The 27,834-nt window shown below is 45.6% G+C and overlaps 1 protein-coding gene across 1 annotated transcript; it reads left to right on the plus strand.

Moving 5' to 3' along the window:
• CD96 (CD96 molecule) lies at positions 1-27,237 on the plus strand. The gene is given in 17 exon segments (XM_066340577.1): positions 1-19; positions 22-57; positions 2,916-3,194; positions 3,197-3,237; positions 3,239-3,341; positions 6,705-6,810; positions 7,230-7,242; positions 8,253-8,475; positions 12,196-12,251; positions 14,049-14,139; positions 14,435-14,611; positions 15,798-15,851; positions 17,620-17,664; positions 18,602-18,676; positions 22,832-22,918; positions 23,910-24,030; positions 25,050-27,237. Coding segments are annotated over 17 exon segments (1,635 nt in total). The 3' UTR covers positions 25,159-27,237.
• Positions 27,238-27,834: the final 597 nt, after the last annotated feature.

The raw sequence follows: 27,834 nt of genomic DNA on the forward strand, positions 1-27,834 counted from the left end.
ATGAAAGCAAGGTGGCTCTTCCTCTCTTTTGTCTGCTCTCAGTGCCCAGTGTCCCAGGTAAGAGTGTCAGGGGGATGCTTTGACTCTGATGATGATGGAGGGTGTGAGGGGCAGGCTTGGGATTAGCACATCCTCTAGGGTGAGCTGTAGCTGCTGGTGATGATGTTCTATTTCCTGGCAAGTTTCTAAAAACCCTAGTTACAATGTGCGTGTAAATATAAACCCTAGTTATAATTTAGTAAGGACTAAATGGTTTGTGCTGACCAGCAGATTACTTAATTCAATATGCCTAACCTGCCAGAATGATCACTGGCATGGGCTCAACTGGAATTAGGGCAGTGTGTGCTCCTCTCAAATGGGCCAAAAGAAAAACTGCTTTCAGTGGGAAAATAAAAAATACCTCTCTGTCTCTGTCTTACATACCTGGGTATGCAGAAAGAGGAATAGTTGAAACACCTCAAGGCAAGAGTAAATTGTACAGCTGCAACCCCTTAAACAGATTCTTCCTTCCTCTTCTCTGCCTAGCCCCATGTGCTAATGTCTTGAGAAACAAAACCATCTTTCAACTAAACAGAGAAGTTGACTAAGGAGGGCTGCACCCTTGTCAGAGGGAATTTAACCAAAAGCAATCTGAGGAAAACCAAGAAAAAGCATGATGTTTCACAAACCTCCACTCCTTGAAAATTCTGACCATGATAAATACAGGAATACTTATTACAGCTAGGAAGAGCGATTTTGTAGGATACACAATTTTCCAGTTAAGAAGGGCAAAACTGCATGTATTTGACCAGCATGGAAGGATGCATCTCACAATCTGGCATAGGCTGTTCTTTTTTCTACATCACTGAGGCAAACTGGTTCTTAAAATAAAAATAATTCGTACGTGTATTCATAGAAAATAGAAAGTCTCAAGTGCAAGAAAGGAATAGAAGCCTCAAAACATGCATATGTAAGAAAGAAATAGCAATTACAGAAAAAATAGGAAATGGGGACTTCTTTTCCCCTGAGGATGGAACCTTCACTGAAGTTACTCAATTTCTCTTTGTGGAAATCAGACACCTAGATGTCTGGGAGTTGCTCTAAGAAATTTCATTGGAGCAGAGGTATACAATAATGGACACTATTTGATTTTGAAAAATAAAGCTGACATAAAATGAGATTACTTATATGAGATGCTGGCAAAAAGTTAAGAACATTTTTGCACAAAATGTTTTCAGTTAAAATAATCTAATGTGCTAAGCTACCAAGAAATAATGTAAATTAAAATGTGTTTCTACATATATAACTTTTTCAACTTAATATAAATTACTCAAGTGATTTTTCATAGGCATTATTTATATGATCCTGAGACCTAAGGCAACAGTAGCATGAATATGAGAGAAAAAATGCTGTGTGTCTTTTGCTTGATAGTCTGATTGCAAGATTCCTAATTGCCTTTTCCTTAACTTTGACTGATGCAAAACTTGTGAAATCAGAGACTATTTCCTATAATAAGCTCCTTGAACTAACAAAAATAGTTTTAGTAATTTTTCTCTCAGCACAAGGCTGTGAGACTTGTCATTCAGATATTTTTATTTACCCTCTTACATCACCACAACTTCTAGAATAAAGGCAAAAGATGAGCAGAACATGTGCAGCAATGACAGAGCAGAGATGAAGGCTGGCCATGGCCATTCAGTGGCTCTGTTCTCCACATATCTGCTCTCCAAGTGTCCTTGTCACCCTGCAGGGGACAGGGGACAGCTCTTGGGGATGTGTCACTTTGCCCTGGTGCCGTTTCCCTGTCAAGCCAGAGCTGAGGGTGCACAGGGCTCCTGCTGCCTCCTCCCTGGCAGGGCTGGGGCACACTGGGGCTGCCCAAGCTGCTGCTCAGGTGCCTCAGAGCAAACGGCAAAGCAAAGGAGCTGCCACCTGCCTCTTTGCAGTGAAAAAGGTGGGCAGTGGGAACTGGCAGCTAGCAGGACTGCAGGGCAAATTCCCAAAGCAAATATACAGGGGGCTTATGATACACAGGGAGGACAGAATGGGCTTGTAATGGGGGGCAATGAGGCTGTACCTACAGACAACTGCACGGCTCATTTTTTTCCTGTGGACCCACATGTACTCTTGGAAAAGGGACTTGTTGTGTACAGCTCTATGGGAGTGATTGATGACTCGTCTCACTGCAACAACCCCCTCCATAAATTCTTCATCTCCTTGAGTTTGTCACTGCCCTGCACTCAGGGGTTTAGGGGACTGCAAGACTCTTACTCATAGGAGGGAGAAAAGGATATAAATCAATTTACTACAACAGCAGCTAAACCAAGTGGTACGGGCTCCTGCTGAAAGCCCCTTCATTTCATTGATCCATTACTCCTTTCTATGGCACACTAAGGACTGCCACCTGCTTTATGAAATTAATTGAGGAAGAAACCACACACAGCAGAGCAGCTCGCTCTGACACTGAGACAGACACTCATTCAGGACAAGCAGGAGCTGTTTAATAACACAGAGAATGGCTTTTTCTGCTGAAAGCCATGAAGGCAGTGGGGCAGGAGGGATGGTGCAGCCAATTAGCCAGGGGGGATAGCTCATTTGTTCTTGCAAAAAGAACTGGGGAATAATTGCACCTAGGTTCTGCTTTATTTATATTACTTGAAAGACTTTCATTTTCACAGAGGCCTTCAGAGCTCTCACATGTCTCCCACAGGTGTGACAGGACCTCCCTGGCCTCTCCCAGACACACATGCCTTTGCTTACCCGGTTTTCTCTCTGCAGTCTGTACTGGTGGAGATTTGCTGTAAAGCTTCTGTGGTTACAGCTGTAGGGTCTTCATCATTGTCTGTGGCTAAGGGACCAAATCCCGTGGAAGATGGATTGGGAAAAGCTTTGTTTAGACATGACTTGCCCTGAAAACGATCCTGTTTGTTTTCCAGGTCAGACTGCGGCTGTCATCACCCAGCCAGAAGTGGTCCGTGCTGTGCCAGGCACTGATGTGACCCTGGTGTGCCTGTTCCCAAAGCTGCACACCGCCCACATCGTACAGACACAGTGGTCCAAGACTGATGGCAGCCTGCCCACCAAAATAGCTGTGTATCACCCCACCTATGGCACCCATTATTTCAGCTTTCCTGAGGCTCCCTACAACTTTTCAGTGTCCTTCAGCACCAGGAGGTGCTGTGGTAGGGATCACACAGGGCCCTTGTGTTCCACCAATCAAATGCCACGTCTGAATGCAATTGGTGGGTCCTGCATCTGGGAAAATGTCACCGTGTCCCTCAGTGGGCAGTACAAATGCACTTTTGCTACTTACCCACATGGAACAAAGGCTGCAAGAATTCAACTGACTGTCAAGGCAGAAGGTAAGTGATTGAAAATGAGATTTTGCTGTTTCCTAATGGGGTGGGGAAAATATAGGGTAGATGAATGCTTGGTTGGTGATGGTGACTTATTTGGGATTTACAGTGGTGCCTCTGAATGTTGCTTATACACTTTCCTATTTACCAGGCACTCTTTAGCTGTTTTATCCAGCTCAAGATTAGAAAACCTTATTTGTTTGGTGGAGTAAAAAGCTAGATAGTAAAGTAAAAAAAAGGGTGATGAGGTGGCAGTTTCTGCATTTTCATCTTGGAGAAACTTGAGTTGTGGAGGAGCCTGGATGAGCAGCTCAGGATATGGTGGGACTACTGATGTCAGATCTTCAAACCATGTTGTGCTGCTGCTGTGAGCACCAGAAAGAGAAAACAGCCTTGGTCTGATTGAGGCTGAGGGCTGCCATCTGCAGAGAATGATGGCTGCTAGCTCCATGGAGTCTGTGTGTCCCCATCACCAAACACACCGGAGCAAAGCAGGGAATTGCTGAGGAGAGTCACAGGAATGGAGATTTGGCTGCTTCTGTCAGGCCAAGGAGGCTGGAAAGCAGCATGACTGCTCTTGGTAAGTAAGCCTCAGGGGAGAGTGTGAACTCTAGGGAGGATATTTAAATTATCCTGGTAAAGGAACAAATCTATTTAAATCAGATGAGAATGGATTCGACAACAAATTAAACAACAATGGCAACTGTCAGAGTAGCAACTTTGGGAACAGCTATTTAGTGCCAGCAGTGAGGGAAAAAGCCCAACCTGCTGTGAAGATGGAACTTGGCAGGGGTGTTGAGCAAGCTGGTTGTTGTGGCACATGGGGAACTGGATCTGCTGAGCCCAGAAATCCCTTTTGGACCCAGGTTTCTTCTGACAAGTCAGAAAGGATTAAAGCAATACAACAAACCTGGCCCTGTTTCAGTTCATAGCTGCAAGACCAACGTGCTCACCCTGCTTGTGCCCAGGGCTGTGGACACAGCAGACATTCAAGAGTTAGGAGCAGGGTGGATGCAGGTTATTTAGGGATTTTTTGATGTGCTTCCAGTGCCCTTTTACCTACAGCACAAGGCCAGACTGGGTAGCCCCCCACCTGGATGACACTGCTCCTGTGGCAAGAGCAGGTCCTGTGCAAAGCTCCTGCTCAGGGGGGTTTTAACACTGATGGCCCCCCGCATGGCTCCAAGCATTTTGGTGCTGTTATCCTGAGGACACACCTGGGGCAACCCTGCAGCCCTTACCTGCCCTGGTGAACTCACAGAGGCAAGGTGAGGGCCAGCACCTCTGCCCAGCTCACAGAGGGTGGATGTGTTTAAACAGCACATGCTGAATAATTGTGCAAAGCTGCAGGGAGGTGTGCTGTGGTAGGATACCCTGTTGGAATTCCCTGTGCTCCACGGGGAAGAGGGATCGAGGGGAGTGCAGTGAGGTACAAACCATGCTGCTAACCCTGTGAAACCCTCCCACGCTCCTGTTCTTCACACAAAGTTTCTCTGTCTCTCCTGTAACTGTGCTAATCAGGCATTGCTGCTTGCTCTTGCCCTTGCTTGATACACACAGTTTCAGTGCTCTTACTGCCTCTTACAGTGTGGGCAGTTCTTGTTCACATCAGCATCATTGCAGCTTTTTCAGTAACTACAAGATGCAGCAAGCTGTGCTACTGATGACTGGTGCTAAAGAGAGCTAAAAAATTGAGTTTGCTACCTGTTGCGGTTTGTGTTTTAAGGCAACCAGATCTTTTGCAATGAACCATTTTGACTCAAAAAAAGAAAAAAAAAACCTTAATCCAGTCCTATGAGTGGGATGGATAAAGGTGATAGTCTATGATGAAGTACATTTTTCGTTTACATCAAAGGGAAGTGAATCCGATGCAGCCAACTTGTAAAAGGCTCACAGAGCAGCAGGCCTTCATGGGACAGAAGACAGACAGACACAGAGGGCTTTGGCCAACAGGAGCAAGCAAGCAGCTGGAGCACGTGGCTGTGAGGGTAGGCAGAATCTATTTCCAGATTGAACTCTGGGGTTACTGTTCACCTCCACGCTTGCTGTGCTGTGGACAGCATTTTTGCACAGTGATGTGGTCCCAGCAAATCTTTCTGTACGGTTCTGTCCTGGAGAAACCAGAGATTCACTTGCTTTGTCCTTCCTTATCCTCTCTGCACTGCCCAGCCCTGTTAGGGCCCTGTTCGCCGTGTCCTGCTGCAGGAGCTGCTCCTCACATTCTTCACTCTCAGGGACAGTGGAGGGAAGCTGCTGCTGGCTCTCCTGGGCACAGCTCAGGGCACTGCCTTTTGTCCACGGCTCTGTGGCACAGGCTGTGTGCTGCCACCACTGCGTTGGCTTTGGGTGCCACGGCACAAAGGAAGTGAGTCACTGGGAAGGTCCCCAGTGACAAACAGCAGGGCAGTCTGGCACAGCTGGAAATTCTCATTCCCCTCAGGGTAAGGAATAAATGAAACACGTATCTGTTCTATCTCAGCGCTCAGGCCAGAGCCAGCAGGGAGCAGAGCTGGAGTTTCTCCGTGCTGTGCCAGGGGAGAGGGGAGGCAGGTCTGAGGCAGGGAGGATGGCAGCATGTGCCACGCTCCTGCCTGCCCCGTGGCCAAGGGACAGAGAGGTCGGTGCTGACAGTGGCACTCACAGCATCTCCCTCCCATCACCACTGCTCCTCCTGCTGGAATACACACTGCCAGCCCCAACACCTGCACCACAGCGGTGCACTGCTCACTGCACCACCCTGGGCAGCCTCCACAGCTGGATGGAGCCCTGCACTGAGAGTAGGCAGGGTAGGAGATGGTGAAATGGCTTTTGAAATGGATGAGAAAGGAACGAGTGACAAGTTTTATGGCAGTGGGCAGGCTGGAGAATAACAAAAGGAGCACTTACACTGAAAAACAGGGTTAATCTTAACCTAACTGACGCGCTGAATAGCTTGCTTAGTGAAAGCAGGTCTGCAGATGTCTTCAGAGAAAAGGAAATAGAGGTGCATGAAATTGTTGTGAAGGTTTATTGCCACAGGAAAAAAAATTAAGATAAAATCGAAGCTTCAAATTATTTTCAGCTCCAAAAGGAGACATCGTGATCCTGCAGTTAAGAAAAGCTTTTTTAAGAATTGCAAAAAACTCAGGTAATGCTGTGAATTGAGTCATGAAACTGCAACTAGAATCAGACACAGGGCTTTCACTTCAAAATCTGTCTAGGGGTAATGGCTGAAAATCACAGCTCCCTTCCAACCAAAAGGGCCTGTTCCTTGAATAGAAGACTAGTCAGCACTGGTTTTCAAAGCACAATGAACATCATGTTTCTGATTTTCCTTCTTGGGTTTTGTTGTTTTTCTTGTTGTTGTTGTTGTTGTTCCAATGGTAAAAGAGGAGAAGCACTACCTGAAGGAAGTGTGGTTAAAGCAGACTTTAGAAATTCCATGCCTTGAGGACGCGACCCCAGGAAATTTGTCCATTTATCCTTTAAATGGCTAGTAGTAAGTATTTTTCATCTCAGATATAAGAGTCAGAAAGAAATACAGGCTATTTTTTGCGGATTGTATGAAAATGTTCTATTCTACTCTGTCCTGCTTGCAGAATCTGCTAAAAAACTTGTCAATCATATTGAACATAATAGTGATAATAAAGGCAAAAGGTATAACCATAGGGTCACAAAATATATGCTGCAAATAATAGCGTTAAAGAAACAAAGAGGAAAAATTCCATCTTAACGGCTTTGAATTTTTCAGAAGCATATACAGAGCAGGGCTTGGGAAAATGGCTAATAAAACTAAATAGTTCTTGTGTTGGATTTCAGTTAGTTTTTCTGTAGTGAAGCTTTAGTATCTGAAAAAACACATGGTTACTGTGTAGGAGAGGGAGATATCAGGCTGCTGTGACACAGCAAAGGAAGGTACTGGCTAGTGGTTTTGGTTTTGTGAACCTCTGTGTCACAATGCCACTGAAGACATGCAAACCCACTTATCGAGCTACCCACATGAAAAACTGTTTTTAAGCAGTTTTCTGTCAGATATGAAGCTTGCTGTATTTTTGTACTTTATCTCACTTTCTAGATAAATATTATATGCATGTTTTAATGTAACCTTTTGGCATCCATTTCAGTGTGTAGAGATAAGTATCAGTGAGCAGTGTCCTTGAGCTTTGTCTGTTCAGTTTTATACATTGTCACTGAGAAGCTGTAACTGCTGAGGATTTCCTCAAGGTGACTTTCAAATAGTTTAGGGTTTTTAACCTTCTGTCCTGGTTCATAATCTATTTAAATCTCCCTTAATAATCTTAATATTAAAATTTTAATCTTTTTGTAGGGAACACTTTTACCTTTACTACATCAGTTTGCCAGTTCACTCTACAAACTTGCAGAGGAGAAGGGGAAAAATACCCCAAAGGTCAGCACAATGATGTATGTGGGTCACCATGAATCAAACAGAGAAAAGCTTGCAAATATGTACTGAGGCACAGCTGTCCAGGACATGCTGGCTGTTACTTAGACAAAAGTGGCTGCCACACAGACAAAAGAGAGATAAATTATAGTTGTATTATTAGCAGGCTTTTCTACTTAAAATTCTAGAAGAGCAAAGTTTTCCTTGAAATTTTAGTCATATTTAATAAGTATGGGATGTTCAGCATAACTTAAAGACCAATGAGAAAGCACCTCTGCTGCTCTCTCTGCTACAGAGATCAGGACTCACCAGACTCAGCTATTTATTCCAAATTTTATTGTCAAGATGATGACTATTCTTGATATTGAAGTTCTGAAAGAGAATATATTTGAAAAAAAACCACCCAGATGTTGCAAATGTCCACTTACTGCTACACAATGTGCAAGGGAAATTTTCATAGTGGGAACAGAGCTGGCTTACAAATGTATTTCTGTGTGTGTGTGTCAGGACAATCTCATGTGTTTTTCTGTACACAGGGTGAAAATGGCAGGGAAGAGGAACTTGTGACCAAGGAGCCCTCCTGCCCTGCTGTGTACAGGAACAGCAGCCTGCTGCTGGGGCAGAGCGTCCCTCCTGGTTTGAGCAATGCTCTAAAGGTTTTCCCCACCAAAATCACTGATGATGGCAGAGTCTATTCCTGCCACAGGCTGCACCACCCAGACAGAGTCCAGAAGAGCAGCACCACTGTGAGAGTGTTTGGTAAGGGGCTTATGGCAACTCTCTGCTGCCTTGCACTTGGGGATGGGACACCCCTGTCTGCTTCTGAAGCCAATAACTTTTGACAGACACTGTTTATTTTTTAAATATAAGCATATTTACCTTGCCATTTTTTTTTCAGCTGCAACGGTGTAAAATGTTAGTAAATAACCCTGGAGTTCTGAGAAGAATTTGAGTCCATTCCTTCAATTTCTGGCAGGACAAAATAGTAGATTCATTGCACACGTATCTATCTCAGTGTCATGCACGGGGCAAGAATCTTACCCCGATGTGTGGGCTTATGTGGGGATTTTGTGGGTTACAGGGAAGCACACTGGTCATCAAGATCTCTGTGCCCCAATGGCCACGCTGTCTGTGGTTAGGAAATCATGGCCAAAGTTTAGTAAGCAGTTTGGGACTAGTTATACCAAAATCACATCCTCAAAGGCATGCAACATCCATAGGCTCTGGCTCTGGAATTGAGGGTCCTGCTGCGGGTCTGAAATTGGTCAGGAGCAGCAGAGCCTGTGCACTGCAAACACGTGGGCTGGAATTTCATTTTGTAAGCCTTCCCCATCTTTAGTTCCCTGTTTTGTTCCCTTTCAAGTGGCTTAGGAACTGCTCTACAATCACTAAAGTACAACTGAATCAGAAAATTGCTGCCCACTTGAAAACCAGGCTTCATTTTCTCTTTAGACATCAGCTGGTCTGCAAAACAGATTTCCAAAGATCAGAAAGTAAATGAGTGTTAAACACTGGGCCTGTCCACAGTCCCTTGACTGTAGCTGATTGTCCAAGGAAGCCCAAAGCTTGAGCATGGCCATTGAAGGCTGATGCTCTGAATTCAAAGAAAAGTTCAACAGGGAGCAGATGAAAAAAACCACAACATGTGTCTGGGGACTGTTGGTCACTGATGTAAAAGAAACAAAAATAGAAGATAATGATCTGAAACTTCCTCTTGCGTTTGCATGATTCAGGCACTTTTTAAAATCAACATTTCTCAAATAGCAACAGTGTTACCTGGGTAATCATTCAAGGATACTAATATACTTCAACCCTCTCTCTTCCATCACTGCTGATGTTCTTGCCTAGATTTGTGTGTCTCTTACTAAGAGGTTGCTTTATTTGGCTTTTTTCTCAGAATAACTGTCAGATGTGTGCTTAGCTGTGCGTGGACCCACATCAAAATATCAGCACAGCAGGGCCCAGAGGCAAACCAGAGAAAGCAGCTTGGCCCTTGGTGGTGAGCAGTCTGCATTTCCCAGCAAGAGCTGGCTGGCTTTGGGGCAGGGGGCTGTGCCCCCAGCCTCTGTCACAGGGGTCCCCAGGGCAGAGCTGGGTCAGGGGCTCCCTGAGAGCCCCGAGGTTTGCACTGGGTGCTGAGGAAAGTCTCTCAGACCCCAGCTGAGTAAAGCCCACCCCTCAGAGGAAGTGTGCTTTTGTGCTCCTAGCCCTTTCACGTCTGAATTTTGCAGGTGAAATAACTATTTTGCATCCTGTCTCATTCTTTCCTGTCACCACTTACGATTGCACCATGCCAGCCTTTCTCCATTTATTCTCTTGTGCTGCAGCAGGAGGAGAAACCAAGAGCAGAGGGCTTAGAGCCTGCCCTGAGGCAGCCTGGCAGAAACACACCCCAGGATAATCCAGCCCTCTCTAGGTGACAGCTGGGGACAAAGAGCCCTTTCAGACGGCAGCACCTCTCTTGTTCCTTGTGCTGACCAGAGAATAAAGAAATGAATATTTGTGTTCTGGCTGTTGGATCCAGCCTCAAATGGGTGGGAGAGAACATGAGGATAGTATATGTATACAAAGTCAACAGCAGCTTCTCTCTGTCATGTGGCAAAGACACAGCAAGGGAAAAAAGGCCAGTTGAAGCCTGGGGAGGATTTTCCCCTCTCGGCAAGCCAGCATTGCCCCTGTCCCCCAAAAACTCATACAGTTGAGCCCCTCAGGCTGGGTGGCTCAAGGGCAGGGCAGGGAGGGTTGGCAGCTATTGCAGACAGAGCTGGCAAGGACAGCAGGAGAAAAGGGTGCCCCTGGGAAACTCCTCGGGGAGGATCCCTCCAAAAAACACTTCAGGCAGGGCTAAACTCAGCAGAGACAGGCCAAGTCTGAGGGGTGCCAGGGAGTGTTCTCTCACCTCTGCTTGAGGTGGCCTAAGTGGGGCTGAGAGGATGGAGAAGGCGTGGAAAGATCTCTCAGGGAAGTTGAGAGTCTTGGTATGTTGGGTAAAAAACAGACATTCAATCAAGATAGCTTTTTTTAAGAGGGGTGCTTCTGGATTGAAATACTTTAAAATATTTCTCTTTTAGAAGAGAGTTCTTTTAGATACAAGTTTCGGTGAAAAAGTATGACCTTTCATGTCTAACTTTGCAAATATTGATTTCTCCTTTTTGTAAGAGTAAAAGCTCAGCAGCAGAAACTACTGAACTCAATATTGAATTTCTGCTAGGTCCAAAACATTGGTAAATATCCTAGCAAGACAAATGAATGTCAAAGTGTTAACAGGAGCTGAGATGTTAATTGGAAAAGATCTATTAGGCCATTCAGAGCTATGTGTGAGAGCTTCCCTGCCAGAACAGCGACCCAGCAAACAAATCTTCTGAGAAAGCAGGGGACAGTGCTCAATACAGGTGTGGAAAAGCACACCCATTCTTGGAAAAAAAAATAAAAGGAAGAGCATGCACTAGACCAGACATCATTTAGCTTCCCTGCCAACTTCTGCAGCAATTAGAGGATCCAGTTTACCAGACTTTCACCCTCCAAAAAACCCAAGAAACCCAAAACCCAGAAGAGATTAAAAACCCAGGAAATTTCACTCGCAAAAAGTATCAGAAGTCCAGAAAACCATAAGGCCATGATAATTAAATGTAAGTCACACCCAGGCAGAATCCATCAGTAACATCAGGTGGAAAAATGGAAATGAAAAATAGTCAGGAGAGTCCTTGGTGGATTAGCTGTATAAAACAATAGGGAAACCTGAATAGTTCACCTTGGGGGGGGGAATGTAATTAACTGAGGTGGGCCTATATCAATTAACAGGGTAAGAAAAAGAGAAAATTATTTTAATGGTAGAGATTAAAGTGAGGTTTAGGTTGGAAAGATAAAGAATTTTGGATCTCCTAAGTAATTCAGGGAGACCATTTGTTTCTGGTCCAGTTTCAGGGCTCAGAAAGGGCTTTATCTGAGGCTTTTGGGATTTGTTATATATTAACACAGTTTCCATAGTCCTTACTCAACAATTCAGTCTATATTGCTCCAAACCAGGCATCCCAATGGCTAATTTAGAAATGCAGTTAGGGAGGCTAACTCTACCTGACAGCTTTCATTAATACAGCCAGCTGTGCCCAGAACCAAAATTCGGCATCACCCAGCAGAAAAGGGTGCAGCTGGGCTGTGTTTGGTTTCAGGGGGCCCAGGAGGGGTGGCTGTGCTGCCAGAGCTGTGCCTGCACCGTGGTTCCACTTTGTTTCCCCAGCAAAGCCACCCAAGCCTGCTTTGGTGCTGGTGAAATGCCTCCTGGATCCTGTGGCAATAGCTGCTGCTGCAGCTGGTAAATAAACCACTTCCTTCACCTCAAATTGCAGCTGTGCACTTTTATCTTGCTCGGTGTGGGGCTGGAGGTAGGGTTTAACTCGCTCTTCTTATGAACAAGGCTGTTAAGTGTTATTAGAAGCTGCTGCTAGGATCTTCACTGATACATTCCTGTTTGCTTTCCAGCTTACCCCGAGGTGTCCATCAGCCTGCAGGAGGGCTCAGCCAGCACCTCACAGCAGGTGAGCAATTCGGGAGCAAAGAGCGACGCTTGTGACTGCCACCAGGGCAGCCCGGCAGCGCCAGGCACAGGAGGGAGCTGCAAACAGCTCACAGGGCAGCAGGCCTCAGGGAGGGCAACATGAGGTGCTCATGCCCCTTCCTCTGAGACACTCCCACCCCACACAAACCAGAGCTAGCCAAGGACTTCTCTCTTGTGCAGGCCTCTGCTTTAGCTTTGGTAATGGCAAAACCTACAGCTCTGCTGAATTGCACTGGCCATGCTTGGCATAAAACATGTTTACAGCTCATATGACTGACTAGTAAGCCTTTCTGGTTATTAGCTGTGGTGCTTTGCTTCCTGTTCCACCTCTCCAAGCTTTTGATCTGCAGGTATCTCTAATCAAGAAGGTTTTTCTTGGAAACAGGGCTTGTAGGCAGGCAGAGCCTTGTACCATCCAAACCCACACACTACACACAATCCACGAGTCACTTGGTTCTGCAAACTGGGGTCATTTTCCTGGTGACCTGTGTCTGGGTGTGGTGGTGAGCATTGCAGGCTGTTGTCTGCCCTGTCCTGCTGAACAGAGCAAGGGCTGCTGCTATCACAGCACTGGGCAACAGCAACTCTCCCAAGAGCATCTGTTCTTCACCTCCAAACAAACACCAGCTTCTTCTTTATTTCTCTCTCTTTGTTTTCTGGGTTTTTTAGGGCCTTAATCTAGTGAGGATATAAGTTTTGTATTTCTACACAGGAAGAATGTATAAAGTATTATGACCTGAAAGTGCTCGAAAAATAAGGGAATAATGGAGAGGAAAATAAGAGAAAGCAATTACACTACAAGCTCAGGTGCTGTTTGTCATGGCAGGGAAAGAGTTTCAGTCTTCCTACTGAATGATTGACTTCTGCTGGCTTCAGTATATCAACCTTGCTTTCAACTAAATGTGGGAACCACTCTGTTGGAATGAGGGAGCCAGAGAGGTTTGTGCTGCACGTGTGTGCTTTTTTCTTCTGTTGAAAAGAACAAGGCCATTTCTCTTGTAACAGTGTTTAGCACTTAGCAGTGTCATAACCTGCTAAGGAAACATAACTGAGAAGCTCTGGGCAGCACAAGGATGAGACCTCTCACCCTGCCAGTGCCCAACCCTTCCTCTAGCCTTGATTTTGAGGTCCTGCTCAAAACTGTTTGCTTAGAAATTAAACAGAGCACAAACACAGATCTTTGGAACAATTTGCATAGAATCAGGACTACTGCATCTAAAGCATCCAATTCCTTGTGGTTTCTGGAAATCTCTTACATATTGTCTCTGCTACACAGGTATTAAATTTTGTATATTCAACATACCATTTGGCTAGGCAGTGTTTTTCATAGGAGTTCTCTTTATCTGCCTAATGAAGAAAGGATTACCATGGCAATGAGGATGTGTCTCATTCTCCTCACACACTGTGCCCATTACCAGCTCCAGTGTTTTCCCATGTGAGTGTTGTTGCTGGGAGCACGAGAGTGGGGGTCACTCTACGTCTCTGCAGCCACAGCACAGGACTGGAGAGGGCTGGAGCCCTGACACCAGGGCAATGGGGCTGCCCCCGGGCTCTCATTCAACACTTCTGCAATCAGGAAAACCAGGGGAGTGAGAAAGGAACAGCACAAAGAGGAAGCAAGCTCTTGCTCCCAGAGCAGGGCTGTGAGGAACCAAGCACTGTCCACAGAGGAGTCTGGCAGCTGGCAGCTGGTCAGAGGCTCACCCAACATACTGCATATACATATGTGTGTATATAAATATATCTGTGAGCTAACAGTGCCTTGTGCTGCCCCCAGCTGAATGTGAGCTGTGTGGTGAGGAAGGCGTTCCCCAAGCCCAGCCTCCTGTGGTCCGTGGACAGAGCAAAGCTGACGGAGCAGCCTGGAGGTAAAGCAACCTGTCTGCAGGGACACAGCGTGGAAAGGCAGGAGTGTCCTCCCTCCCTGCCACAGGGAACCTGGGGCTGAAGGGGAGAGCACCAGGCCTCCCCAAAGGAAACAGCAGGAAACTGGCTGGGAGCTGTGGTTGGCATGACCACACCATTCTTGCCAAACCTTTGACAGTGCCCCAGCAAAAACCCCTGCAGCTGTATGAGCCTGCTTTACAGTATTTGGCATAGCTCTGACTTATAGCCTGCAGTGTAACAAAAGACCTTTTCTTTTTTTTTTTTCCTCTCCCCAAGAAATTTCTGTGGTACAAGAAGACTTGCAAGACAGTGAAGGTTTCTATGAGTTGAGATCAACACTGATGCTGCAAAGGACCCATGAGACACAAAAGACATTCTCGTGTGTGTGTCTGTTTCCCTCCCCGGGAAATGAAACAAGGAACATTTCATCTGAAGAAATATTTGTTTCCTTCGGTAGGTTTTTCATCGATATGACATATCTAAAAATGTTAAGCACACCAAACACATGTATTCCCTTGTTATTTGAGATACTGAAGGAATGCCAACAGTATAGAAGCTCTATTGTACAAGTTCATCACACAGTTTGAACTCTCTGGCAGGTTTTTTGGCTCAAATCTTTGCTCAAGCCTCTGAACGAGCTAAGAAACTCCTGCACAAACAAAAGACACATGTTTGTTTAGTCAGAATGTTCCTGTACTTCCCATACCCAAAAATACTCCAGTACAGCCACACGGCAGCAGTGAGCTGTTATAATCATGTGCTCCTCACAGAGCACTCGTGGCTCCCTGAGAATCAAATCCTCAGGCTCAGGGCTGTGTTATACCCCTTCAGTAAAACATGCAAAAGGCTGCACCTCTGTAGAGAGTGGAGAAACTCCCCCATAACCTGGACTGTAAGAATTAGCTACATGATTAGGGAAGTGGGCAGAAATAGTGTCCTGCATTTTCAGTGAAAGCAGGAGACTTGGAGGTGCAGTTTGCAGCACCTCTGAGGCTGCAGGGTGACTGTGAGAAGGGCAGGCAGATTTGCTTTGGCACACTCCTGTGTATGTCTTCTCTTCAAGTGCAAATGCATATTTATACCTTATGATTTTATTTTTTTATTATTATTATGTATGCTCCCTGCTGCACAGATGATACAACTGAGCTGCTGAGCTCTTAGAAGTATCCAGGGGCACATCACCTATTGTGGCAACTACTTGCAGCTCAGCTGTGTACATTCTTGTGGCTGTGTACATTCCTATCAGTATGTTTTTCCACAAAGTAAGACTGCAGCAAAAGCCACAGCTTCCTCCTCTGGAAACATAGCTTCAGAGAGGAGGGAGATAAATCAGCATTTTTTCTCAAAAATGACTCATTTCCCCCAATTTGCAGTTTTCTAGAAATGTATTCAGATCGAAGAGCTCCCAATTAGAGCAGTCTGTGTTCTTGCCTGCAGGCTGTGCTAATGCTGAGATAGATCCACTATGTATAAAAATGTTCAAGTATTTAGATGTGACAGAAAGGAAGGAATGACATTAATTCTCAGCCATACCTTCTGCAAAGGTGCACAGTATGATATCAGCTCAAACTAAATTTTCAGCCTTTATAACTGCTTTAAAGAACTGCTTTAGTCTTTCTCTTTTTTTTTTCCTTCACAGACAATAAGTCTAATGAAGCTTCAGCTGAAGTCTTTACTACCACGGTTTCAGAAGGTAGGATAAATTAGAGAATAAAATAACTTGGGTTGTGCTCGAGGTGCATTTATAAAGTCCTAAAGCTGTTGTAGTATTTACTACTCTAAATGGGTAGTAAGGAACCCCTTTCTGTAGCTTTCACTTCAGAGAAAATACTATAAACCAGTATTTTGGTGATGTAATCAATTATAATTAAGACCAAGCATAATTAAACTCCAGCCTTGAGGGGCACTTAATGTTACTTCTGATGCTTCAGCTGGCATTTGAATATAGCTCTTTCAGTACTGAACTAATAATTAAAAATAACAGCCCTGCTAATGGTTCTACCTTCTGCTTAAGTACAGAGCCAAGATCCTAAACATTTTGCCATGTTCAAGAACTGAGAGGATGTTTCTTAATTGGTGTAAATATGGTAAATCCCTACTCTTCCCCTGCAAGCCTGTCTTATTATCAGCTTATTGCAAACAGATAAATGTTCTTCCAAAGCCCTGTGGAAACATCTCTCCTGGAGCAGTGTGCTTTGCTCTGCTCTGCATGGGAGGCAGCAGCACTTTAGCAGGGGCTTACATCAGTGTGTCAGAGAAATGTTGTAAGTAGATGGCATAAAAAAGTATGGGTTTTGTGGGAAAATTTCTGTAAGTGCAGGTTGTGGCAGTCCCTGGGGGCTCAGCCAATACCCCACAGGGCACCAGAAAACCATCCAGACATTGGGGGCCCTGAGAGAGGGAGACTTTTTCCTCTGCTGGCCTCTGCAAGGTGAATTCTCCAAGGAAACCTAGGAGCCTACATCAGGCCACCACCCTGCTTTGCCTTGCACACTCTGCAGATCCCTCTGGGAGCCAGGCACATCTCAAAGAGCCTCACTGATCTGGGTTTTAGATGTGTTGTATTTTTGGTAAGGAGTCCTTTATGTCAGCCAGCTGCTGTGACATCCCTGTTAGAGCAGGCGAGGCTGAGCTGAGCTGCAGGAGGAGCAGCAGGCAGAGGGGTAGCAGTGTTAGCACAGAGCAGCTGCAGAGGGGATGGTACCTTACAGCCAGTCTGTAGTCCCACCCAACACCCTCCTGACCAACAGAGGTACCTTCTGCTTGCCTTCCCAGACACCTTTTCTAAGTGTGTGAGCTTTAGTGGATCACTTCCTTCCTGCACCTCTTTGGGAAGACATAATCCATCCTCCTCCTGCTCAGGGAGTACTTTGCCTCTCCTGCTGGGATTAAAAAGAAAACCAAAAACAGACATCTCAGGACATACACTCTGCTTGGGCAGGCTGGTGTCTCTGCTGAGCGTGTCTGTGTGGCTACACTTTCTAATTAGAAGGAATAATTCCCCCTCCTCTTCTCTGAGGATTCAGTGAGCACTTTTCAGGGCAGTGTCTCTGAAATTTCCTCTCAGAGTTGCAGCCTCTGAAGTGCTTCATGGATGAAACTGTGCAGGTGCCACCAGCAGGTCATAAATGTTATTTCAGCATCTGTGCTAATACGCTGCACCTCTTTGTATGGAATAAACCCATGTGACTCATTGCTGGTTTTTAAGTTGAGGTGCCAGTTGAAGTGCCTCAAAGCTTTTTTTTTTCCCCAAAACCTTTGTTTCCCTAGGGATTTCTCAGCGTAGTTAACTCAGGTAATTCATGTTTCCTTCTGGACTACTTGGCTGAGTTGTGCACAGAAATATTCTTTGGAAATTAGGTGTGATACGCTTTCTAGCTCCTGAACCTTTCAATCACCTACTTTTCCTAAAGCAGAATAAAACCTTCCTCATGCTGAATGTTTGCTTTGATTTGTTATAGACTTCAGTAATTCCAGACTTACATCAGCTGTCATGACAGACTCAGGTAAGGGGAAAGAATACTTTATTACTTATTCAATATATGTAGGATGTCTCCTTGACCACTGCATAAATGCCATGCACACAGAGTCAGAGGTGTGACAGGCAAAGGTACAGCTCAGTACCCAATGTGCTGCTGTTTGGGTTTTAATTATTTTAATTATTGAACTAATAATTAAAAATGACAGTATGATACCAGCTCAAACTAAATTTTCAGCCTTGGGAATTTGTGAGCTGTGAGGTGACTTAAGCAGAGATCTGACAGAAATTTTACTAAAACTGCCATGTTAGGAGAGCACAGAAAATTACATACTGAATATTATGTACCATTCTTATGGATTTTTATAAAATGGAGTAATATACCTATAAAACTGTAAATAAATTTGTCCTACTGTGACAGAGAGATGCATGTGATAGAAGTGTTAAAGCCATCACTTTTCCTCAACCCAACAGCAGGGCATCATTCCCATTCACTAATTATATCATTAACTGTGTTTTACCAGAGCGTGGATCTGGATAATGACATAAAACCATCTTCAGCAATTGAGAGGAAAACTCCCAAGAGCAGGTTGATATGGCTGTTGTCATGGGCCATTCCTGGCAGGGCCCTGGTTTAGCTGGGAACACCACATTGAAGGGCACAACCCACCCAGAGCAGCCAACCTGAACCCTGTGTCCAAAAGCACAGATAAGCAATGCCTGCAGCCAGCCAGCAGCACAGGGTCAGCACTGATAACATCAGCTGCCTGCAAGTGCCCACTGCAGCTGTGAAATGTGTTTTGAGCATTTAGCCTGAATCCCACAGCAGGATTTCTGCATTACAGAAATCTGCATTTACCCAACAGCTACTGCGAGCTCTTTGATCTAGGCTGTTTTGTGATTTATTAACGTTCTTTTCTAAAGAACCTACCGACTAAATGTGACACCATGTAAACTGTCTTTAGAGCACCAGTCGACATCTGTGGCCTCTCTACATTTCACAAGTCAAGCAAATTTGGCTCCTGCTTCCACAGCACAAGGTAATCAATTAAATCAAACTGTTCTCTCCATTGTTTCAACAATGTAGAAGAAAGACATATAAACACAATAACCATCTTCTCTTTTTTTGAAGCAAGAAATTTAATGTCCATTGAAGTTCCTTTTCTAGTGCTTTACACACTAGGAAGTACACTAACCACTGTCAGTGTAACCACAGTTCAGGAATAAATATAGGAGAAAGTACTGTCTTGATTTTATCTTTTTTAGTGCTCTGTTTAGGATACATTCAGTAATTTTGGCAACTGAACAGACACTGAGTGCTATTAGTGTTTACAAAGTTAATTAATGTTATTGTAATGTTTATGAAGAATACCTATTGTCTTCAGTTAAATATCATACCTAACTAGAATACTGGAGGAAGATACTAAGCACAAGGCTTTGGCCTGCCCCAGAAGAGTGACCTTTGGGAGCTGAATCACTCACCAGGATGCCCAGGGCAGGAACACAGATTGCAGCAGTGCTGAAAGGAAAGTTTGCTACTCCTCATGCTGCCTTCCCCATCCCCAAAACAAAGACACTTGCCTGGCTGACAGCAAAACAGCAAATTTGCTTGTCCAGGTGGACTGAAAGACCTTCTGCCTCAACCAAAAAATTCATGACAAATGCTATAATTAGACAATGTGAAGAGAGAGGAATTTCCTCACCAAATTGTACATTTTCTCTGGTTGAGGTGGTATGAGGTCAGACTCATAATGTAAGATGGATCTGAGCCGTTTTTCTTCTGCAGACAGCCAGGGAACCAGCTGCCTTTTAACCAGGGGTCTCAGTGTGTCCAGTCCTGGTGTGACACCCCTGGGTCAGCTCTTCTCCTCTCTGGCTCTGCTGGTGCTCACACTGGGGAGGATAGCTCCTTGAGCAAATCCTCTGGGATACAGTCAGACAGGACACCAAGCCTTCTGTTTTAGTCTACTAGTTTGGTTCAGTTCCTGTTACTTTGCAAATTTTTAATGAAAATCTAAGAGACAGCTGAGAATGGATATGAGAGAAGAGTTTATATAAGAAAGAGGAGGAAAAAGGGAACCAAAATCAAGGCTGCTAAAACTGTAGCCTGGTGTTACCCAGCTTCCACAACTGCTCCATCACTGAGCCAGAGGTGCTTAGGCTTTGAGTGGTCAGGTACAGCTGCAGTTCACCTCTGCAGGTTTGTTCAGATGGCTTGGTATTTTTTCCCAAAAATGGGACAGTTGTTAAGAAACACAGATTGTTTTTAGTAAATGTGAAATAGTTCTCTTGGGAAAATGAAGGTCTACGTGCTAGCCACCATCTGTCTGTGTTTGAATGTCAGATAAATAGCTAGCTGAGCTCCAGAAATCTTAAAAAAATGCTTAAGGGAAAATGTTAAGTAAGTTGGTATTTGGCATCAGACATTGCAGTCTTGTACTCTTTTCCAAAACTTCCTTTTGTTGGTTGGGCACAGAGTTTTGTTTCACTGGAGCTGGTGACATCCTGTCTGAATTCTGATAGGTGTGTGTTTGTTCATCGCTCTGCTGGTTTCAGGTGGAAACACACCAGTGCACTCGAGCTCCTGAGGTTCACCTGAAAATAGGCTGAATATTAAAAGGCTTCAAACGTTTTGTTTATTTACCTATCTCAGTAAAACTCCTCTTGAGTTTCCAGCTTGTCACAGTTTTTCAAACCAGACACAGCGTTGTGTAGTGCCCACCTGAGGGAAGCAGCACCTCGAGTAGTGAGCTACACCTCTTTGACTCATTAGACACAAAACAGGGAACAAAGAGGGGGAAATGGAAAACAAGTGACACGGTCCCCTACAGCAGTTTTTACAAGCTTCTGTGCTTTCCACCTGGAGCACTGACTTTTAGCACAGAGGCAAAAGGCTGCAGCAGTGCCACAGCATTCAGTGGGGCAGTGAGTAGACAACACACCCCCTGTGCTCCACAGGACTGCAGCAGAGGAGGTAGGAGACCAAAGTGCAAAAATGGCACCACCTCAGAGAATGTTGTGTTGCAAACCAACAGTGATCTGGAGAACCTTGCAAAAAGCACAGCAGCAGGTCCTCAATTTGTGCTCCCTGTTCTCAGAGCATTGGCTCTGTGGTGCTTTTTCAGCTGCCAGTTGAGAGTCACCACATTACCATGCAAAAATGATCACTAAGCATGGAAAAGCTGTGTCTGAGCAGGGGCCAAAGTCACGTGGAGTAACATGGACCAGGTTTTCAATACTTCATAAAAGCAATTTCCCCGTTGAGTTCCACTGAGTTAGAAGATAAAGGCTTGGCTTTCCAAGGTGTCCAGGATTTGCAGTGACAAAAGAGGAATGAAAAACATTTGAGTATCCTGGTTTCATTAGACGTATTTATTTTAGTAATATTGCTATTGAGATAGCTGCTAGGCAAATGTAGTGAGTGGTGAAGGTAGTTTATAGATGAAATAAATTGCCAGAGAAGCTAAATAAAATCGCAGAGCAGCAGTGAAATAATGAGATAATGTGGAGTAATAAAGGCTGGCTAATAGAACATTGAAAGACAGACTCATTAAAGATCAATAAATCAATAAAACAACCCTAGGGTGAACATTTTTTCACTAATCTCCCCCTTTAGAAAATCTCTGCTCAGCAGTATAAAGCCCAAAGTAGCTTTCTTTTTAACATCTTGATTTGCCTTTGTGTTTCTGGAACAGGCAGGACCTGTCAATACGCTTCTGCAATTTGCATGAGACTCCTCTTTTGGCTGAGGCACAAGTGTAGCAGCCTCTTTCCATCCTGTGAATGTATTTTTGGTAGCACTCTGGTGCTTATCTACCCTCACACAACCCACAACCGTGCATTTATACCCCAACCTTGTGACAGCTCCTAGCACTTCACCACGCTGCTCTTGCACAGGTTGCTGCTTGCAATCTCTGGGCTCCTGCAACCCCCATTGCCATCCTCACTGTGGTCCTGGGGTGCTCTGACACGAGCCATTATGTGAATGAGGATAAACAGTGCTCATCACTCTGCTCTGGAGAGCACAGTGAGATCAGGTCTCTAAGTGTATATATTTTTATTTTTTTTGGTATATGACTTTGTAAAACACCATGCATTTTACAAATGTGAGATGTGTCATGCCTATTCATATAAAATCAAGCACATTATAAGGAAGTAGAAAAGAGTTGAATTCATATCCAAAAATCTCAGTAAACTTTTAGAGTGCCCTAACATTGGCCTGATTTTCATGAATGCATACATACACACACACCCCCCTGAACTCTCATTTTCAATCAAAGCCAGCAAGCATTTCACAATAAAGAGATTTTCTTGGTTCTGTCTGGTTAGTCATTTACGTCATTTAAAGCTGGGATTTTGTCTTGGATTTATAAATCAGCAGTCATATCAGAGACTTTCAGGTTCCTCTGTTATTTCATTTGTTGTTGGCATCCAAAAGTCAGAGAGTACAGAATAGAGCCCAATTAAGTAGTCATGTACAGGCTTGTAAGATAATTGAAGGTCATTATTTCTTTTTGTACCAATTGGAATGATTCCACCACTGAATCCCCACATCAGAAGTGCTCTGGAAATGCTGTGCCACTGTGTGAGTATTTTAGCTATTATTTCAGAAGCTGTGAATGTGGAGATGGCTCAAAACACCCAGAAATGTATCCTTGTGGAGCATTGACCTTAAACATCAGCAGCTTAACTGTATTAGGAAGGGAAAAAACTGTCTATAAACAGATGACAGTTGATTTTTGTGGTTCAGACAGTACTTGAGAGAGGAGACTGAGGTTTTGCTCAGTCATGACAGACTCTTTATGTTGCTGCTAAGCCACTTAATATCTTTAGGTTTCTCATTACCATCAAAGAGGTAAAAAGCTTATTCTCCCAGATGGCTGTGCAGCTCCAAGCTGGCTCAATGCTGGCTTGCTGGAACATCCTAACAGGTATTCTTTCTTTCTTTTTCTCTTTTCCTTCCTTCCTCTTCCCTTTCTTATAATATTTAACTTGATAAAAGCACATTTTTTTTATCCAACACCAGGTGGTAGGCCAAAAATATAGGAATCTTGCCAACTGAATTTTTACACCCTGATCCTGGAATTTGATTTCCTGTTTTCAGCAGGGCAAATAACAGAGGGTTCAAAAGACAACCTTCATTTTTAAAAGACCAAATAAGTTACCAAAAATGTTCTTTGCCCATATCTTTATAGGTAATTCCTACAGCATCCCAGACCAGACAGTTCCAGTGACCAGAGGAAAAGATTTCTTTCCTACCAGCAGCCTGCTGAATAGTACTGGTGAGACATTATCCTACAAACCATCTTCTTTCAGCATGCCACTGCAGAAGCACAAAACCTGGAGCATCATGTCCAGTTGACATGGGGAATTTGAAAAAAAGAGATGAAAAGAGGAGTCACAGCTGCTGTATCCTCGTACCACAGGCTGCCACAGGCTTTTGGTATTCCAGCCTCCTCCCTCCTTCTGCAAGCAAAGCTCCAGTGCAAAGTTCTGCTTTCTTCCAGCAGAAAACTTTTGCCAGTGACATTCTTGTGGCTCAGGGAACTCTCATGGCCCATGCAGTGTGTGGCCTGGCCACGGCATGGTGGGTGACAGCCAGTGTGGTCAGCCTTGCACAACGGGAGGTGACACTGAGGCCTGTCACCCATGGGTCTCTCTGGCACCCAGGCCACTGCTGCACCCTCTGGCAGCTGGAGGAGGACTGTGCTCCTTCTCTCCTTCTTCCCCATACCTCCATCAGCACCCCAAGGGTGGCTGTGCACAAGGGGCGTGGAATCCCAGCACTGCAGCAGGGAGAGGCAGCTGGAATAGGAGTGGGATGCTGTGCTGCCAACAAGAGCTCACCTCAAAACCAGCTGAGCCCTTGGCCAGACGTTTTGGCAGGGTCTGGTGTCAGCGGTGTGACAAATAAACCATTGGGGAGGAGGGCCGGGGTGGGCAGATGTGCCCATCTGCACTGTGGCGTGCAGCTTCTCACAGGGGAGCACAGAAATCCTATGGGTTTGGGATGAAATGCTCTCTGGGCTGTGCCCAAATAACCCTGTGAAGCAGGGGGTGGCTGCGATCAGCTCACACCCCCAGTCAGAACAGAGTGGGCTAAGGCCACAAATCAGAGGTGCCATGCTCCGAGTTTGGGATCCTCAGCCTGGGGATGAGCAGCTGCACTGACAGCAGCACTGCCCAGGGCAGGGAGCAGCGAGGCACAGGCAGCGAGCCCGGACTGCTCTCCTCTCTCAGGACATTCAGGTGAGCTCTGTGTGTCCCTTACAGGTGACAGGAGCACCAACGGCAGTCGTTTCCCCTGGCCAGCAGCAGTAGCTGTCCTGCTCCTCTTCTGCAGCACTCTGGTGGCCTTAGGCATCAGGAAATGGTGTCAGTACCAGAAGGAGATGTGAGTACCAGTGAGGGGGTGGCACAGAGGGCAGCACCGACTCTAACCCAGCTGTCTGCATTTACACCTTTTGGTTTGAGACAGCACACAGCACACAAGGCCTTTAAGTACAGGAATCACTAATGCTGGGCTTTTTCATACAGCAGTATGTAAAGTGGAGTGTTCTCAGCCCTTTCATCTGTTCTGTGGGTAATCTGTAAAATAAACTTTAAGAAAAGAGCTGCAGTGCAGCTTCAGGCTGTAAGGGAAGAATAGCAGTCAATTTTTGTCCCCAGAGCCCCCCATTTCTATCAGCCTCCCCACCAGCTGCTTTCACTCTCTCATTTTCTATGGTTACTTGAGGACATGTTTTAATGAAATTGTACTTCTAGGGCAGATCTGTTTGAGTTTTGAATAATATATGTGAAAGTAGGCTACCCGAAACTCAATCCCAGTCAAAGAAGCATTGAGTTTGCAATTATTACCAAAGTTTGATTCCCTGCTAAAGCACTCCAAGATCTTCTGGTGAAAGCAATATCTAAGAGACAATTATTTTAAATCTTACTAACATTACTAAAATACCCCAAAAATGATAGTTGTAATTAATCACCTATGATTCTAGAAAACCCTCGTGGAACACAACTGCAAATCCTGTATAGCAAAGGTAAAAACAGGACTGATTTTTTAACTAATTGGAGATGGGACCTTTATTTATAAATAAATCCCAAAGTTTTTAAATATACTTACAGAGAGCACTGTGAGCAAAAGGCCTCTGCAAGAGTTTTGAGTGGTTGATCAGGACCAAGCTCTGTTCTTTTAAAACATGAACGAAGTCAAACTGAGGTGGGAGCTGAGACAGCCCAATGATAGCAGGTGTGCTCACAGGAGCTGTGCTGAGGTTATCAAACAGACTCGGGGCAGTTGCAATGGCAGGTGCTCTTACAATGCCCTCGGGCCAATCCACCTCCTCCTGTGAACATTTCACAACCGTCCTTTAGGCAGCTTTTGAGTGACAGTGCCTTTCCTCTCCTCTGTTTCAGTATGAACAGACCTCCACCGTTCAAGCCGCCGCCGCCTCCAGTACAGTACAGCTCCATGGTGGAGTCTGAGGGGACTCCCCCTCTCTGCCACGAGCTGGAAAACCTGTGACATCACCTGCACCCCTTGTGCAGCACACAGAAGTCTGGCACGGTTCAAAACTCTGCCTTTAGAACAGTGGTTACAGGAGCTACGTGTTAATGCTCCATGCTAAAATTCAGAGCTCCCACATGACGGTAGTTTTGGAAGCTGAGCACTCCTCAGGAAGCTCCTTTCATCCTGTCTCTATGTATCCTCTGTGTTAACAGCACCAGGAGTGTCACCGTGACACTATGTGCTCCGTTTGGATGGGTGATCAGCTGGGAATTGGCAGCCCCACTGAAGAGCGCTGAAGCTTGTCCATCTGTTAAAAGCACAGAGATGACAGCTCTGCTCTATGGGCACCACGGTTACATGGGAACAGTGGCTCAACACCCAACGTGTCATTTTCTGTCGCTGTGAAGCCAAAGGAAACAATCAGCACCACACACAGGAAAAAAAAAAATACTCTGCATCTCTTGGCACAGGGTTGCAGCACTGGATCGTGGAGGGTGGTTGGTGAGATGAAAGATCATGGTGCAGGTCTGGTCAAGTGTGTGCAAACAAGTCCCAGTTGTGACTGGGGAAGTCACAAGAAGGTCAGTTTCGGGCCAGAGACTTAAGGACTGAAGGAAGCCTAAAGTTAATGGGAAATGCTAGTGCTTTTGGAAGTGCTACGCCTTTGAAATAATACTTTCTTTTAAGTTTGCTTTTCAGGAATTATATTTCCAGTGTGTGTGAAGAAAGAAAGAAAATAGTAATAATTTTCTTGTTCTTTAGTCTTAATGAGCTTCCATCGTTTGCTATCTCCACATTTTCCAAGACCTCAGGGGTAGTTTCCCGGGTGGTTTAAGCCTCAGAAAGAGACGGTCCAGTCTTCCCCCCGTCCTGCCCAAGCCACATATCTCCTCATAGTGACACTAAGGAATAAACGGTGGTGCCGAGGGTGGGCTCGGCTCTGCCCAGTCAGAGCTGTGTGATCCCCAGTGCGAGGCACCAGAGCTGCAGGAAGAGCGCTGCTTTTGGCAGCAATCACTGCACCTTCGGGCAGCCAAGATCCCAGCCCTCTCAGCTGGTTTGGAAATGTATTGTTGCCACAACGGTGTCTCTGTAATTCATGCAAATCAGCTAAAATTCAATCATGTCAGGCTTAAAATTGATATTCTGATTTAGGAATGGGATTTGCTGAATTTACTGCTAAACACGGCTCGATGAGTGTCAGGGTTCAGAGCACTGTATTTCCCATGGCTTTAGATTAAATTAATGGCTTACTGGAAAGAATGAGCTAACAGACCTTTTTAGAGTACTTTGTTGTATTATTTACGTTATAATACAAGCAGTTCCACATCCATCATCCTTGCTGAACAGAAAACACTTTGTTTCCTATAAAACTATACCGACCTTCCATGCACGGAAGGGTCAATGTTAATTTGAGCATTTCTTGTCTGTGCTGCAGAAGCACAGTAGTTTAACTCTTGTCATACTATCCATCGCTGCAAAAGAAGCTTGCAGATCGTTGCCCTTAAAAACTAAATTGGAAAAAACCCACAAAAACCACCCCCAAACAGACGGACAGCAATACTCCAAGGGGTGTGGAGAGTCAGGACGTTCCTCCTTGTCATTAGACAAGGATGGCAGTCGGTAGTGTGGTAAATGTAATGGATAAATTCCTGTATCAAAGATTTGGTCTAGTAAAAGCTACTCCACGGTATCTCTGAGATTCCAAGACCTGTAGTGCAAGCTGTGAAACCACAACATTTGGAACAGAAATGACAGGGCCGGACTGGAGATGGCCCATTCCTCAAGGATGGGCCTCCACTTCACAGCTGATTGACATCTGATATCAATCTTGATGGGGGATCCGGAGGATGATCTCGCTTGGAAAGACCTCGCCGGGAAATAAAGAGATACATGACTATTTGGACTCTCAATGGACTTAGCCTCAGGATAAATAAACTGTATAAAAACCCTATCCAAGATCCAGTGTGTGGCTGAGGTTGGATGGTGCCGTTGTTACTGTCACTCTGCCCACCCAGCATTCCATCGACGTCGTCCGATTTTATTGCGGCTTTTTGACTGGATTTTGGAAATCTGCTAAATAAATTCTGTTGTTTTGAATTGGCCTCTTATAATTTCTAACAGTAGCATCCATGCCGAACGGGGCTATTTTATCACCTCGGGTATTGTGATCCCCACGGTTGCCCCTGGCGGGAGATGTCCCCTCTGACCGTGAGCAGCGCCCACGGGTGTCATCGCTTCCAGCGGAGAGCGCCGCGCCCCGACCGCCCGGCCCCGGAGGTGCTCCGCAGGGTCACGGCGCCCGGCACGGCCCGGCACGGCCCGGTACGGCCCGGTACGGCCCGGTACGGCCCGGCAGAACCCGGCACGGTCCGGTACAGCCCGGCAGAACCCGGCACGGTCCGGCACGGCCCGGTACAGCCCGGTACGGCCCGGTACGGCCCGGCAGAACCCGGTATGGCCCGGCAGAACCCGGCACGGTCCGGTACAGCCCAGCAGAACCCGGCAGAACCCGGCACGGCCCGGTACAGCCCGGCAGAACCCGGTACAGCCCGGCAGAACCCGGCACGGTCCGGTACAGCCCGGCAGAACCCGGCACGGTCCGGCACAGCCCGGCACAGCCCGGCACAGCTGCCGGGCCGCTCCCAGCCGCTCCCGAGGCTTTTCCTGCCCGGTGCCGGTGTCGGGACA

The sequence above is a fragment of the Sylvia atricapilla genome, chromosome 2, assembly GCF_009819655.1.
Source record: "Sylvia atricapilla isolate bSylAtr1 chromosome 2, bSylAtr1.pri, whole genome shotgun sequence".
In the NCBI taxonomy this organism is placed as follows: domain Eukaryota; kingdom Metazoa; phylum Chordata; class Aves; order Passeriformes; family Sylviidae; genus Sylvia; species Sylvia atricapilla.